The sequence below is a fragment of the Astatotilapia calliptera genome, chromosome 1, assembly GCF_900246225.1.
Source record: "Astatotilapia calliptera chromosome 1, fAstCal1.2, whole genome shotgun sequence".
NCBI lineage: Eukaryota > Metazoa > Chordata > Actinopteri > Cichliformes > Cichlidae > Astatotilapia > Astatotilapia calliptera.
This window is the reverse complement of record NC_039302.1, coordinates 2,229,214-2,245,662: the sequence shown is the minus strand read 5'-3', so window position 1 is coordinate 2,245,662 and position 16,449 is coordinate 2,229,214. Positions and strand designations below refer to the sequence as shown.

Here is a 16,449-nt window from a genome sequence, read left to right as displayed (position 1 = left end):
AAAATTAGAGGGAACATTGCTCACCGTTGAATTAGGTAATAACTATTTTCTGGAAAACAGCAGAACCTTTATTTTTTGATGTAGGGTGGTGTAATATACGATGCAGCAACTACTTCCATTGTAGTTAGGTGAAATTATTTTGGTAAACCTCCATTTTTATTAGAATTTGTGTTTTGGGCAGAAAGGTCTTGGTGTTGGTAGCCAGGGATTAGTCCACCAGGGCTTCCACTCTTAGCCCCCACCTGGCACACAATGCACCCGACCCCTACAGTGCCTAATGCGGGTGGTGGGCCTCCAGGAGGATGGACCCATGTTCCTTTTTTGGGCTGTGTCCAGCCAGGGCCCATGGACTAAGGCCCAGCCACCAGACGCTCACCATCAGGCACGCTCCAGGGCAGGGCCTCAGTAAGCCCATCCTGGGCAGGGTGAACTGTTCCCTTGATGTTCTACTCATAGGGGTCCCTCACCCATGATGAATTTGCCATAGAGGGCCCTACCAGCGGACAAAAGCCCCGACGGACTACATAGCCCCTGGGATCCCTGGGACACACAAACCCCTCCACCACGATAAGGTAGCGATTTGCAGTTTTCCTGGGCGCCTTCTGGGTGAGGTGTTCTGGGCATGTCCCACCGGGAGGAGGGTCGGGGGCAGATCCAGGACATGCTGGAGAGATTGTATCTCTCAGCTGGCCTGGAAACGCCTTGGTGTTCACCCGGACAAGCTGGAAGTGGTGGCCGGGGAGAAAGTGTTATGGGCTGTTAAGGCTGCTGCTCTCGCAGCCTGGCCCCAGAAATGTGGAAGAAGATGGATGGCAGAAAGGTTTTGGAAATGTATCAATCTAATAATAATAATAAAAAAGACATTACTAAGTCTCGTGGATACTTAAATATCCAGGAAAACTCTCACTGCTTTTTGTTAAAGGACACCGTCTGTCCACTGCAGGAGGAGCAGAAAAGACAACTCTTCAGTCTTTTATTTGCAGTGGAAAATAGGTTTCAGTATTTTATTGAAAGTAAGCAATAAATAATACTGTGATAAAAATAGTTTATAAGTACTCAGACTGTACATCATTGTTACAAGATCAGAAGATTCATCAGGAAGAGCAGGAATAAAAACAGCAACATGATTTGCATTGTGCATAAATGGCTAAATCACAAACAAAAAACATTTCTAATGTCAGCTTCAACTACATGTAGAGTGAAAAGAAAAGTCTCCGGTTCCGACTCATTTGCCGCAAAGGCTTATGCTGGAACCCGTGTTGTGAGTGTAGACGGAAAAACGTAAGTAGCACTGCAACATTCAGACGTAGCTCTGGAAGCATTACTGACGCCACAAAACACGAATGAGTAATAAATAAGAAGAGACGACAGAGAGGAGTTAAACAGTAAGGCTTGATATAAAATCTTTGTACAGAGTGTTTTTAAAAAAGGGTTGCTGGTGGACTGCACCACCATCAGGGGCTTCTGGTGACAGTGGGGATCGACTGAGGCCTCAGTGAAGTTGGTCCGTTGAAGGAGTTTCCACACTTTGGAGTCATCCACACATTTGTTTAACGATCTTCTGCACGAGTGAGCATTTCTCCAGAGGTGAGGAAGATTTTGTTAAAGGGATAAATTGGGTGCATATAAGCGTGCATATAAGCGGAGTGGATTCTGCATGCAAGGTAAACTGCAGAGAACCTGGAAATCTGTTGTTTTTTACTTGCATCCAAATGTAGCCCTCTGTAGTTTTTATCCTTGCTACAATTATATGGCTTTAATTCTTTAAGAGTTTCATTTTGGTATCACAGGTATGGAAAATAAACAGACAAGAGAGAAATATATTGCGTTTCACATGATATGTGTTGTCACCATCGCCTGGGCTTGCCAGCAGTTAGATGGAGGACTCACAGTGTTGAGCAGTTTGTGAAACGGTTTGACGACTCCAGCAATTTCTCTGATATTCACACATCCACTGACCTAAGAGCTGCATTTACACTAAATCACAAGTAATAAGCTACTAATATTACAACAGTTAAAAAGGGCAAAGATATGAATTAAGTTATATCACGTATCCAAGTCACTTGAGAATTAATTCATTGATTAGAATTCAAATCAAATATGAGAGACAAAAACATACATCTGTTCAACTGAATCAGAATTATAAAAAAAGATTAGATGAAATGTCTGTTGGTAGAAATATACAAACTCCAGATTGTTGAAATATTCAGTTACATACATCTGAGAGTTGAGCTTAATGCGGGCACAGTGGAGAAATGTTGCTTTTATTAAAATAAAATTAAAAAAGGTGGGGGGGTGATTAAGAGGAGAGAGGCAAAAAGGGGTTACATAGAAATTCTAAAATCAACAATCCCATTGGTTTACATAAATATATAATAACAAATGTAGGTAAATCTAGAAAAGCTCTTCTAGGGATACTGAAATTAGTGAGTAAAGTCTTTCTCTGTGATGTCAGCAAGAAGCAAAATATCTTTGTAGGGTCCTTGCAAGTTATTTCAGTTCATCATCCTGGTCTTGAATGCAGGGAATTCCCCTTCATCGTCTGACCAGCGGTTACCTATAGAAATAATGAGGATAAACTGAGAAGGGAATGCGAGAGATCACCGGACGTGAGAGGGAAGCAGGACAGAAGCCGAGAGGTGGGTGGATGGGTTGAGATGAGGGAGAAACAGGAAAGAGATGCGTAAAACGTGCGTTAGAGCAGAGACCTCCAGTACGAGAAAGCTACTTCTGCTTGCATAGAGGAGCAGTTCAGCAGTGAAGAAATAGCCATACACGTCTCTGATTTGAGGATTTCATCATTTTTGACATGTGCGGTCTTACCGTTGTGTGTTAACAAGAGTAGGTCCTGACTGTGGCAGTGTCCAGCCTCTGTATAGACTGACTTCCTGTATTTCCACGTAGGCAGAAATCACATGCAAAGACATGCCGTTAGTCACAGCATCATCACAAAGCCAACCAAAAAGAAGCGAGTGCACGTGAGGAGATGTTAAGCATCGACAGAGCGTCTCACACACACCATGCGCACACTGACACCGCTCTCTCTGCTTACCATCCATCGGGCTCCTCTTTGGCTGAGTCGAGGGAGATGCCGCACTACTGCTGGTAACTCGGAAGTTGGCAGGCAGGGTATCTGATGCACCCAAGGACATCCCCCTCATGTCTTTGGGCCTGAACTTCTTTCTCCATGAGGGAGCACGGCGGAAGTTCTTATCATCATCCTAGAATATGATGAGGTAAAGAAAAGGGGGGGAAAGACAGGAGACGTTTTTAGTCCACAGATATTCTTATTGTTACTTAGCGGCGTCAACAAGTCAGCAAATGTCCGTGTTTGTCACCTCTTCCATTCTCCTGTCTGTGCCCATCGCCAGCAGACTGCTGTATTCACGCTCAAGAGTCGCCCGGGCCTATAGAGGAAGGAAAAGAAGAAGAATGAGATTAACAGAAGACCTTGGCGCTGACCTGCACTGTCCTCATCCTCCTGTCTGCTGAGCAGCTGATCTGAAATGAACTTTGGTCCTCACTAAATCTCTCGTTTCTGTCATCAAAACCCATTTCGTGCAGTTCCCGTTCTCATGCAACTTCCTATATAATTATGCGCTTTCAGATGTAAACCTCAGGTCACTCATGTCAGGCTGACACCAGCACTGCAGTTACACATGGAGCACAGTGCCACTTATCTCAATGGCTTGACAAAAAACCCCAAAAAAAACAAAAACCCCATCTTGTAAGTAAAATTTAAATGTATATAAATGTACATCAATTTCCTTTGTATGGCCCGGGCACTGCACCAAACTCAAAGCTTAAGGTCTTTGGGAGGAGCCCATTGGCCCAAGCAAGCAATGAGTAACTAACAGGTATCTTTAAGCACCTGATGGATCTCAGTTATTTTATAGGAGGTGGTTGCAGAAATTCTATTTTTATATGGATCGGCACTTTTATTTAAACTGGTCTGTACAATTGCACATCTGGAAACATTTAGACAAGAACAAACGTGTGTGATGCAGTCTAATTACACTTGTTTTTAACATGCCAGCTGTGAAAATAGACCACACAGGCAACCGAATAAACAGTAGTGAGAATGCACTTGCAGTTCTAACAAAGGATTTTTTGGACAGAGTTGGGACTAACTGATTCTCATGTGAGAAAAGTGACCATGTTTGGGCCTTCAAATATGAAAAGCAACAGCTGGATGGTGAAACATCATAAACATTTGGTTTTGTGCACCTGTGTGTTCTGAGTGGGGATCTGCAGCAGCAGGGCCAGGGCGTTGTGATCAAAGGTATCATCCAAGGCGAGCAGTGCACCATGGACGCCACTCTCACAAAGGTTGCTGCTGTACTCTTTGAGACCAATGGCCTGAACCCAACTGATGACACGCTCATTACTCCACACCAGCACATCTGAAAGCACAAAACAGAGATGAGTGACGCACGATAACACCAAGTTGTTTTAATGAGGAAAGAAAAAAGCATGTATTACCTTTAAACTCCAGCATGGACTCCTCCCTCCTCCTCTCCAGCTCCTTTCTGTCATAGTTGAGCCTCCGCAGACACATCACACCGCACTGAAAGCTGTTCCTGTAGCACAAACACACACACTCGTTCACTGTGGAGCCTCTTAGTTGTTAATCTGCCACGATGTGCTCGTCTTTTTCCCCAAAGTAAGCTGTTTTATTTCTTTTTGACTAGTGGCAGAAAGGACAAAGTTGCATGTATGCGTGGCATGATTGTAGTAGGCTGTGGTTTCTTCAAGATATTCACTGCTGCTAATAAAAATGAATCTATGTCTCACCTGTGGAAGCTGTCCACCATCTTGAGCTGTCCCCTAAGATCCTTCTTGGTTAGATGGTCAAGCATGCGGGCATCCACCAGCGACTCCATGAAGTAGGAGCGGTACTGTGGCAAACCCAGGCTGGGCAGCCACTCGTTACCGATCCACTCGTGGTTCATGTCTCCGTACGCCAAAGTCTACAGTCAGAGAAGATGAGACTTAGCTGGTGTTTGAGAGAGTGGGCTAAAAAGATGGAGGCGTGGTAGAGGCTAATTACAGCAGGTGTATATTAACCGTTTTAACAGCAAACTGATTAAAAATGTATATATTAAAAAAAAGAAAATATTCGAATGATAATCAACAATGTTTCCACCTGTTTAATGACCAGTTTATAGAAAATATCTAAGAAAGTCTAAGAACGTAAAAGGTGGGAGACAAATCTGCAACTCAGCAACTAGATGAACCCAGTGAGTCGCCCGGCAACAGTGAATAAGTCCAGGAAGGGATGCTTTACATTTTTTTCTTTATTGTGTAGAGACAAAGGAAGACAAAACCAAAGTGTGTGTATGCACTGAGGATGTAAATAATCAGGTCGACTAATCCTGATTCACAAAGCAAAATGAAGCAAGTTATCTGTGAAAAGACTCCACACATCAGTGGCAGTGCACCGGTTTCTATCAGGAAAGCTGACACAGTGTGAAGGAAGCTAACACATACACCCACAGCTTTTCTTCGTATTAATTTGTGACTTGGCTGCAGACTGTGGTCAACTGAAAAGCTCCAACATTGCTTTGACTGTTGGCTCTTTCGTCACGTGTCACATTGGTTGGTAAACTTTTAGTGGACTTCATTTTTTTGACTTGACCCGTCTCCTCTCAGACACATGTTTAAAAAACTAAACAAAAACCAATCTTGCCCCTTGTCATTACTTATTTTACTAACAAACCGATCATTCCATCTCAAATCGATTGTTGTGCTCAGCTGTCCAGCTGAATGAACATTTAATGAAGAAACATGAAATTCATATTTAATTTACAATTAATAAAATGCTTTGTTCTTTCACCTTTCATGAGGCAGCTGCTGAACATGAATATTTCAAAAACTATAACATAAAACCCTGAAAGTTTCGTTTCTTACCACTAAAATGAATTAGGATCTAAGTTTTGGTTTATACTAAATATTAATTAAGCATATTCTTGGATGATTTATTTGCATTGAACATGAGGAAAGTAACGATTAAGTCGTGCCTGATGTTGAAGTACAGCTTATTAGTTTAACGCATCAGATCTGATTTGGCAGATAATCAAAGCCATGTATTCATGTTTATAGATTTATCTTTGAAAGTTGTTTAAAATAATTAAATAAATAGATATATTTTTACTTTAATTGGATGAACTCACTACAGATTTAAAAGAAATCATTGTGTAAGGTTACTCTGTTTCATTTTACTGTTATTTTCCTTTGAACTACAGCACCGCCTCTCAGCAGCTGTTGTGCAGATAGTGTACTGTTTCATTATTATATTATCATGTATTTGCTCAACTAAACTGGATACATAAAAATTCAGCTGGAGTTTTTTGGAGCAGTTTGCTTTCGCTCTAAGAGCAAACCTCTATAGTAGCAACTGTATGCAGACAAGCTCCAAATTAAACTGTGCTAGAATGTGCTTGTTGTGAATAAAGGAGTACAAGGCAATCATAACCGAATTTAAAAAACAAAACAAACAAGCAAACAAACAAACAATCACAGGTGAGAATAGGTGGGTTTTGGAGAACGTATGCAAACCTGGGCCCAGCTACCCTCGTCATCCTCCTGGTGTTAGCATGGTTAGAGTGAGCATGGTGAGAAGAACAGAAAGGTGAGGGGTTAGTGTGCAGTGCTGGGGTTAGAGAAGCTTCAAGTGGAAAGTATAAAGCAATAAACAAAATAACAAGTCAGTAAAAATAGCAGGAAAATAACAGACAAACAAATGGTGAGGCATCAAACAGGAAATACAAATGCTGGGTGATCAGAGGTATATATAAATATGAAAATAAATAAATGAATAAAACATTAACCTATAAACCTTTTGAGGACATTAAATTGTCCTCAAAAGGTTTAACCCAACCAGATCTATTAAAGAGAAGCATTTCTGGTATCAGACAAATGTGTGTGTAATGTCTGATTCTTTTGGCTATACATCACCCACTAATGAGTGGCAATGTTTCATAAACAGCCCAATCTAACTTTGGTAGTGGGAGGTAGTTCTTCATGTGTATTCCATCTATGTCCATGTAAGGTGAAAGCTATACAAAAGGTGAAACATACATATACTGTACAAGGACTAAAGAAGAGCATGAGCCCAATCCAAGAACAACAAAGAAGTCGCCCACTAGGGGAACGAAAAAGGCTTTGTTTCAAGACACTCAGTGATCGTGCACGCAGCCAAATTCATACTGGACGTATCCAATGTAATAAGTGAAGTCTGGCAATACTGAAGACAACTTGAAACAAAGCTCAACCACAACCATAGATGTGAGAAGCCACCAGTGCCCAGCCAATCAGGGTAGACTAACCGTGGGAGGCGTGGCTGCCAAACTTTCCATTTCTTCATGTGTGACCCAAACGTTTCCTGTGGTCTGATCATTTGACACCAACCAATCAGAAATGCGCCAAGCGGGAAGAGTGGTGAAGGCCAGAAAGAGAGCCAAATGGAGAAAAAACTATGAAGCATTTGTTTCATTCATTGTTAGCAACTGAACTCAGATGAAACCAGTAGAAATTGGATTCAAGCATTAGTACATGTTAAGTATGTAGGCAGTCAAAAGTGTCATGCTAATGAGATGATATGAATGTGACAGTGCTTAAAAGTATCATCAAGACTTTGAAAGTGTAAGCAATGTGATCAGTGTTAAATATGCACAGTGGTCCAGCTGCAGGTATGAATGCACTGACGGGTACCGTTCTGGAGGTCGGTGGGGCTGAAGGGCTGGTGAGAGACATGATTTCCTGGATGGCCAAACGAAGCTTCAGACGATGCAGTGGGTTGCTGATTCCAATCTCCCGCTGGATCTCTGTGTCTGATAGTGCTGACATGATGGCTCCACTCTTCACATTGGCACGGCATGCAGCCACGTACCAGGCTGGCATGCCCACCCACAGCTGGCCAGAAGGGGACAGATTAGCAACAGTTAAACAGGATTAATGATTTAGACATGCTACTGAGTTTACTGCTTTTAAAATGAATTGTGTTGGTCTTGTACCTCCAGCCAAACCACAACAGTTGGTCCATCCCACTGGGCAAACGGGAGGCCTTGTCTGCGAGCCTCTTCTAGTAATTCATGCCTGGAAGACGCAATACATGTGAAAGCCAACTTGGTGGTTCACTTGCTCAAGGACCAAAATATTCACAGCCACAGATCCAAATGTTTGTCACAAAATCCCATTATGCACACACAAACCCCAAGACATTAGCTGACATGCATACTGAGTGAAAGAGAGAGAAAGGGGAAAGGGGGAGGGGACAAACACAGGACCTGAACCCAAGAAAGACTCAGTGCTCCACTAGATGTAGCTGTGTGCCACACCATCAACAAGCTCACCATCTGTTTAGCAGATCCATTTTAAAGAGTTGGCAGAAATGTCCAAAAGCACGTTATTAAGTAACAATTCAGTTTTACGTAAATAAAGGAGTGTAGGAACAAAAAAATATAACTATGCTAATGTTTATTTTATGGACAAGAACACACGCAAAGAGCCAACTTCCATTTTTCCTATGGCTGTAGTGCATGACGTCATGCTCCAAAAAGAAAACTGCGATAGGAAAATCCTGCACTCACTACAATCAGTGCACACACATTCCTGTTAGTTATGCTCCACTATGGAAAGCAGGATAAAAAGCAGCATGGAAAATCTATCAGACATTCAAAGAGATACTTGGTCGGGGTCTGCAGGGTTACTGGTGAGGTCAATGTGAAGCCAAATGCGAGAAGATCGGGCAAGGCAAAAAGCAACATGAGCCAACTTACCCAGTCTTTGGACTACAGATGGAATGAGAGAGAGTGGGGGTGGTACAAAATGTGAAAAAGAAGGAAAAAAAATAAAGAGAAAGAATGAACTGATGATTATTGAAGGGCCATGTGACAGCAAAACATTTATGGTGTTTGCAATTTGCTTGAACAAAACTAAGAATGAAAGTGTCAAAAACCCCCAAAACAAAACAGGAGATGTGAGAGATGATTGCGATGGAAATGCCGTGGGGTGGAATGAAAGGCTGTGCACGTGAGCCAGAAAGAGCTTGTGAGGCAGCCCTGGACTGCAGCACAACAACACAGACTGATATCTGCACAATTACAAGAGCCTTTTATCCTCTATATTCGCTTTCTTACTCTGCATAAACATTGGAAGGGATGGGACTGTCATACAGACACTTACTTCTTCTGTAGCTTCCTGTTTTTCTCTGCAGGACCACCAAGGGTGCCCACACCCAAGCCATCCTTCGGAGAGCTCTCTGCCTCGGGAGTGCCAGCTAGAACATAACATTGAGCTCAGAGATCTAACATAGATCATAAACTCATCACTATTAGTAGCATACATGTCCAGAACATCGGCTTAGCACTGCTGCTAGTGTCTGACCTTGGCTGGCAGGATCCTTGCCAGGAATGCTGGGCCGACCTTTCTCTTTCTTCCCAAACAGGCGTCCAATGGATGACTTGATACTTTTCTTCTTGGCTGCTTTGTTGAGAGAGTCTTGGCTGCTGTTGCTACTGCTTGGGTTACTGCCCTGTCCATCCTGCAGGCTGCTCAGCCTACACAAATAAGGGTTAAGTTATTAGATAGAGAAAGAAGAAACAAATGTTTAAATCCCAGAAACACTAAAACAATTTTTCCTGGATAAAAATGCACGTCTTACCCTCGGATGTCTCGGATGTCCTCGTGACTAGCGGCGTGGCCCACCTCCCTATTCAGTCGGATGGAACGTGGAGTAGTGGGGGGTGACGTCTCACAATGAATAGTAGCCTTATCATCTTGAGTAGACTGCATGACACAGACAGAGAAACATTAATGGAACAAAAAAACAACAATGAAAAAACCCTACTGTTCATAATACACACCAAGAGGCTACACTGTATGTGGACTATGAACAATCCATACAGACTGGATATTGGTAACAGATACAGTACTGTGAACAATCAATTATTTAGTGGGAATACTGTGTGCAGTGTAATTTCACAAAGGCAAAAAGGAGAATGAAACTCAGTCTCCCAAAAGAGAACGAACTTCGAAGTGATGAACACTGTAAAACAAACAAAAAAGAAACCAAAGTTGCTACGAGTGTTTTTAATGTGGAGGGAAAAATGAAGAATGATTGACAGATCCTGGCTTCTAATTATGGTATTAACCAGTCACTGATGTAACATATAGGAGGGATCCGTGGGAAAAGTCCTGCCTCAAAATTAAACCTGGAACCTGCTATTAGCACTTCTTAAACAGTTCACCAGGTAAGTAAATATTTCTTTAGTGTATTTTGTACAATGTAAACTAAAAGCTAACAAAGACCTCCTGTTATATGTCTGAAGTTCCTTCAGATTTGATGGTCTTGACCTGGAGCCAAATATTTTTTGGGTCATTGTTGTATTGGAAGACACTGGAAGACAGAGCCACAACCCAGACTACTTGAGGTTTTTGTTCAAAATCGTCACATCTTTCCGTAATGATTTCTCCCACTTTGACGAGATTCCCAGTTCTAGACACACTCAAGCATCCTCACAGCATAATATTCCCATTATCGTGTTTCACTACTGGGGTGGTGTTCTTTGGGTCACACGCCTCGCCCTTCTTTCTCAAATCATAAGCAAAGAGCTCATCTGACCAAAAGAGGCCCTTCCAGCATACATAATCGTTCTCCAGGTTGTTTTCAGCATCCTTCAATTTGGCTCAAAGGTATCTCTTCTGTAGAAAATCAAGTTTTCCTTAGTCTTCAACCTCTGTCCATTCCCATGCGGCGTTCTAGTCATCGTCTGCTTTGAGACTACAATTTCCTACTTGGCTAAGTCACTCACTAATGTCTTGGTAGTTGTTCTAGGTCTCTGATTGTTGATGATACTTCTCACACCAGTTCTTGAAACTTGAAAATACTGTAATAATTTTGTATTTTCATCCTCTGTAAGCATCAACAATTCTTTTTCTCAAATTTAACTGATTTATTTTGTTTTTTGTCATGATCCTTTCTCAAGTGACAGCTCAAACCCTTGTAGAAGTTTTTATATTGTGTGTAAGTTAGAGGGCAACACTAATTTACACACATTAGAGACTACTTGCTGGAAAATTATCCCTTCACTGTTTTTCACACAGACAGAAAAACTCAAAGGAGAACAAGTTAAAACTCTAGCTGTTTTGATGCAAACAAACTTGCTTTGTACACCACCATCTTTTTGTAAACTTTGCTGCAGGTTGGCAGGAGCCTCCATCCTTGTCTGTTGCTGTGATGGCTGCAATATGCAGGGGTGATTTTATTTTAAAGTCAGAGATAGCATTTATTCCACTAGACGCATTCTAAAGAATGAGTCCCTTACATACTAATAAATTATGATTGATTATTACAGGTGAAGCACCACAGCAGTGTTAAAATAAGTAAAAGAAATGACACTAAAGTGCAATAAAAGTCTGAGGTGCTGGCCTGGAGGCCCAGTAATGCAAAAATGTTATGCTGGAGATTGCCTGCAACAGACGTGTGTTTGATTTGATAATAGAAAATACATTACTTAAAACTCAATATGAAGAAAGGAAACGTATTATTTGCAGCACTGTTACACCCCCCCCCAAAACAATCGAGGCATTCAAAAACAGGACTGCATATTTCCAACGGATGGAGGATTTAAGGATGGGATGGGGAAACTGAAAGTAAACATTAGGGATTAAACTTGGGGGTGGGAGATGTTACATAGCAAACAGGTCCCTCACAAAGCTCGGGAAAGCAGGTCTCTAGTTTACCTTCCTGCGGTGCTTGCGCAGGTCACTAGGCTGAAGTGTGGCAAAAAGGGAGAGAGGAGAGAAGCAGTTAGTAATACACAACAGATCAGCGGTGGAATCAAGCCATGCACAAAGAGACAAGAGCAGAAAATCACACGAAGATACACAGAACAGTTATCCGTGTGCGCACACACAGGCAGAGACACACACGCAGACTCAGAGAAGCTGTTGTTTTTATTGTGCAATTAAGAAAGGTAGTTCTTGGGAAATTAAAGTCTGCAGGAGTACCACCACACCCAAGGGAGGAGACACTGCAAAAACCAAGCTGAAGGTTGGGTCAAGGTAGGCTGGGTGCAGTCTAGCTCACAATTACACCACCACCAATATTTGAGTGGGATAAAAGCTTTTATAACATTTGTTTGCATTGATAAATCAATTAAGATGTCAAGCAGCTAGCTGACTACTCATGCTAAACAGCATTTGAAATCACAGGTGATGCTATAGTGTGTGTGTGTGTGTGTGTGTGTGTGTGTGTGTGTGTGTGTGTGTGTGTGTGTGTGTGTGTGTGTGTGTGTGTGTGTAACAATAACTGTACGGCACCTGAATTTATGAGCACAGCTGTTCTCGTCATATTTTCCACTCTGCACCAATAGTGGTGGAGGACAGATCCCCCCCACCCCACCCCTCTGCATTCCACATAGACCTGGCATTAGCAGAGCAAATAAACCATCACTGTGCCACATTTCTGCAGGAATTTTCCTGCCCCAGGAAGAAAGTATCTAATCACTCATTTCCTTTGCTCAGCTGACACTGTAGGGGCCAAAGCAGGGAAGAGCGTATGCTATAAAAGGAAAACGGGAAGAGGAAATTGATGGGTGAGCAGAAAATTAATTTAATTACCCAAATTGTTTTCTTTCCTCTTGGAGTGTCTATTTATGTGTCTACTTATGCATTAATGATAATCTTGTGATTTTTTTAACCCAAGTAAGATTTATAAATGTAAAACTGACGACATGATCTGCCAGACTCAAAGACAAAGACTCCCTTCATGTCTAATGTATTACAGCATTACTTCAATAAACTGCTTGAATTGTTTAAATGCCTGATTTTAAGCAGGGCAGATGTAAATTGCTGCTCTGCAATCAAGCAACTTCATTAGTATAAGTAACTTCAACACACACTGAACAAACAAACAAACGTTAAAGGGACACTCAACTCAAACATCTGGAACAACCAAACAAATGCAAGTACTGCTAGAGTAACTCCAGCTGCAGGGTTAACAGGGTAACCAGTGGTTTTACAGTTCCACAGAACCAATACGAAACTGAATGCAGCGAGAGAAGCCAAAAATAAACAGATGTGCACCTCTTGTCATATCAGCTGGCACACAGAGTCAGTTGTCTGTGTCTTTAATGTAATCAGGATCTTGAATTTGGGATGCCCTTGTTTCTTAAGTTAAAAAATAACCAAAGAGATATTAAGTGGCAGCCTAAACAGACGCTTTGCCAAAAATAAAGCAAACTTTGAAAAAGAGTACTAGCTGGTTCCTGGTGATGTTTTAAATATATGGAATTCAGCTTAGCATTTCAGGTGTGCTTGTTATGATTTTCCTATTGAGGAATACTGAATGCTGACAGGAGACCTGGACAAGCCTGAACATCCACACTCACAGCTTTGTGTCTTTTGTTACTCTGCGTTTACACAAGTCAATGAATCAGATGTGTAAGTGAGAATAAAAGAAAAAAATAAGCCTGGCTTCAAGTCCGACCTGCCCCCCGCCCCTTACTGCTCTAGTGTCAAATAAAGACTAAAATGCCCAAATAATAATCTAAAAAGAGGCTAACTGAGGTTTTCCTTGGCTTTCACAAAATATTACAAGCATGTCTCCATTTGATGACTTTTATAAGCAGTCAAAAAAACAAATACAAAACCCCAGAGCCACGATTTGGATTTAACACAGAGAAAAAGTTTCCTGTTTGCACTGAAGTTGGCAAAAGGATCAGAAGAGACAGGAAGTGGCAGACTGCACCCACCCAAGAAGGGAATGAAGGAGCTGTGGGGAGATGGGCAGGTACCTGGAAGTATGGTGCAAAGTTATTGGCTTGAAGTGGGGCACTGAAGCCAGTTGTACCATAAGGCAGATAAGTTACTGTCTGATGGGAGAGGGAGCTCTGGGTGACGTAGGGGTCATAGCAATACTGCTACAGGCAGGGCGCAGTTATATATGTAAACTGTTACAAAGTCATGCATACAAATAGAAGCAGACGATCACACTGATAAAACATAAAAGCAACATTGAAGGCCGGTCTTGTTTTAATTATATAATAATCCTAAAAAACAAAGACAGCAAATTAAGACAACAGCTTTAAAATATCAGGAATTGTAATCAGAGAAATTAATATTAGTCTTACAGTGATGTATATCTCAAAGGGGCTTTCTAAAAAATGTATGTTTAGGAAATTGTGATACTCATTACAGGAAGGTAAAAGAAAAGTTACCAAGGTCATGACACCCATTCGATCCAGTTCTCTGTTGGGGCTGCGGGGAATGCGCCTCGGAGTGGAGTGGCCAGAGCCGGGTGGAGAACCGCCCAATGACGAGCCAGCATATAGCGACGGAGGGATGGAGCTCATGGAGCGGAAATGTCCTCCAAGGCTATCACCACTGCCTACCCGGCACTCTATCTCCTCTGCCCGGATAGCGGTGCTCTCCTTCTCCTCTTGGATCATTCTGCAAGTGAAAGAAAGGTGAAAATATGGCAATATTTACATGGAAATGGGGTTACATGAGACAAGTGTGTGCTTGTTATAGTGGTACCTGATTTCATTGTTGATAGCATCCAGCTGCTCCTGCAACATCAGGGCAAGGGTCTGTGCATCAGCCTGGCCAGCGGGGGACAGCAGGTCCACCGAGCTGAAAACTGTCTCTCGATCCTCCTCCAGGTCTGAGGCGTCCATGTCGCTCTCAAAGGCCTGTGCCACATTTGCCAGCACATTAGCCTGTTGCATGCGCTCCCACTCCTGCTCATTTAAAGTCTGCACCTACATTTATACACATAGGTATAAAACAGGGAATGAGAATGGAGAGAAGGAAAGAAAGATACCAGGAAAGAAGACAGTATGGAGAAAATAATCAAAAGGTTGGAGAAAGCAGGCAGCAGGCATGTGAGAGGATGTCAGGCAACAGAGCAATACATAGTTAGATCCTAGGGTGTTTGTCATTGATGCAGCACACAGACACCGTCACGGTTATCTCAGGCACACTGACTTACATGTCGCTGATTGTCCGTAATAGTAGCAAACAAAGAAGCGGGGGAGAAGAAGAAAAGCATCAGAGAACTCAAACATTAGACTGAAACAGGAAAGAAAGAAAAAGCCGTACAAGGCAAACAGCTAAGAGATGTTCTCAAATAGTGGATTAATTAAACATGAATGACCAGATCTGTCGTTTAACTGCTTTATGTCTGCAGGTGTGAGCTTACTTTGGAAGGTTCATCCCGTAGCGCTGCCACGCGTCCCTTCTGAGGCCGTCTCAGGACGAGAGCGCTGCCATAATGGTCCGAGTTACTGTCCATCATCGAAGAGGCCGACACTGGATATCTGAAATCTGGGGTGCTGCCCAGCTGAGACCGCCTTGAAAAACACAGTCACACCAATGAAAGTCATTCATGAATCAATAGAAAACTAAGAGGTTACATCAGGTGTATATTTTCAGTCAATGACTGAATGATTTCAGTCACATCTGTAGGCCATCTGACATTTTGACAAATTGGACGGGAAAACAACAGTTCCTGCAGCGTCTGTGGCCGGTCTGTTAATATCAACACTGTACTGTATTGATTTTGGAGAACATTAGGTTGCAGTCGTGCAGCTGCAACTTGGTGCAGAACGAAATGGCCATTACGTGAAATGCCTATGGTTGTTATATTAGCCTCGATAGAAATTACCTGCTTTATGCGACGTTCAGTTCAAGAGGCTACACCATCGTCATAAGCAAAGCATGTATTTTATGCTACATAAAAAATAAACATTTAAGTAAATAAAATGAAGCTTTATGGTAGAAATACAATTACTGGCCACTTTGTTAGTTACACATGTCTAGAACCAGGTTGGAGCACATTTTACCTCCAGAACTTTTTACAACAGCATGCTGGAAACTGTCCCCTGATACTTTATTGACATAACAGCATTACACACTGCTGGATTGAGCTCTGGTGACCGTTAACGCCACTGGAGGCCAGTGACGTTTTTGAGCTTTGTGACATGATGTGTTTTGTGCTGAAGTTGGCTACACTGTGGTTATAAAGGGGATATGGTCACCAACAATACTCAGGTAGGCTGTGTTGTTTACACAATGTTCAACTGGTACTAAGAAGTCCAAACTATGCCCAAAAAATACTCCCAACATCATTAGGCCACCATCAGTCTGAACAGGATAGCTCTAAGGCCGGATGGATCCATGCTTTCATGTTTTTTAAGCTACTTTGTGACCCTACTATCTGAATGCAGCAGAAATCAAGAGTCATCAGACCATGTGTGGTCTTTTAGCTGCACTGCTTCAGGGTTCAACATTCTTAGCCTGGCGGGGCGAAGGACACTGTCTCAGCTGAACTATGGACACGAACACACACATACACTGATATGCACACACTCATCCCCCCTCCCTTTCCAAACGCCTTCGATGCTTGTGCCCAGCACATGGCATGGCAGTCAACTGGACCAGCGC

General features: G+C 42.3%; 1 protein-coding gene across 14 annotated transcripts in view; it reads right to left on the bottom strand.

Annotated features, from left to right (window-relative positions):
• Positions 1-1,030: 1,030 nt before the first annotated feature.
• ppfia1 (PTPRF interacting protein alpha 1) overlaps positions 1,031-16,449 on the bottom strand; it is a 41,978-nt gene continuing 26,559 nt past the window's right edge. The window contains exons 14-33 of one of the 14 annotated variants that reach the window (XM_026191875.1): positions 15,206-15,356; positions 14,996-15,001; positions 14,542-14,765; positions 14,223-14,454; positions 11,746-11,775; positions 9,665-9,789; positions 9,388-9,560; positions 9,187-9,280; positions 8,781-8,792; positions 8,016-8,097; positions 7,714-7,914; positions 7,329-7,391; positions 6,559-6,585; positions 4,795-4,970; positions 4,483-4,580; positions 4,228-4,403; positions 3,339-3,407; positions 3,053-3,221; positions 2,824-2,888; positions 2,490-2,579 (exon numbers count right to left, since the gene is read on the bottom strand). In XM_026191875.1, coding sequence (XP_026047660.1) covers positions 2,833-2,888; positions 3,053-3,221; positions 3,339-3,407; positions 4,228-4,403; positions 4,483-4,580; positions 4,795-4,970; positions 6,559-6,585; positions 7,329-7,391; positions 7,714-7,914; positions 8,016-8,097; positions 8,781-8,792; positions 9,187-9,280; positions 9,388-9,560; positions 9,665-9,789; positions 11,746-11,775; positions 14,223-14,454; positions 14,542-14,765; positions 14,996-15,001; positions 15,206-15,356 — 2,164 coding nt within the window. In that variant the 3' untranslated portion in view covers positions 2,490-2,579; positions 2,824-2,832. Of the gene's footprint in view, positions 2,580-2,823; positions 2,889-3,052; positions 3,222-3,338; positions 3,408-4,227; positions 4,404-4,482; positions 4,581-4,794; positions 4,971-6,558; positions 6,586-7,328; positions 7,392-7,713; positions 7,915-8,015; positions 8,098-8,780; positions 8,793-9,186; positions 9,281-9,387; positions 9,561-9,664; positions 9,790-11,745; positions 11,776-14,222; positions 14,455-14,541; positions 14,766-14,995; positions 15,002-15,205; positions 15,357-16,449 lie in introns of all 14 variants that reach the window. The other 13 variants (XM_026191966.1, XM_026191789.1, XM_026192215.1 and 10 more) reach the window with 13 other exon arrangements.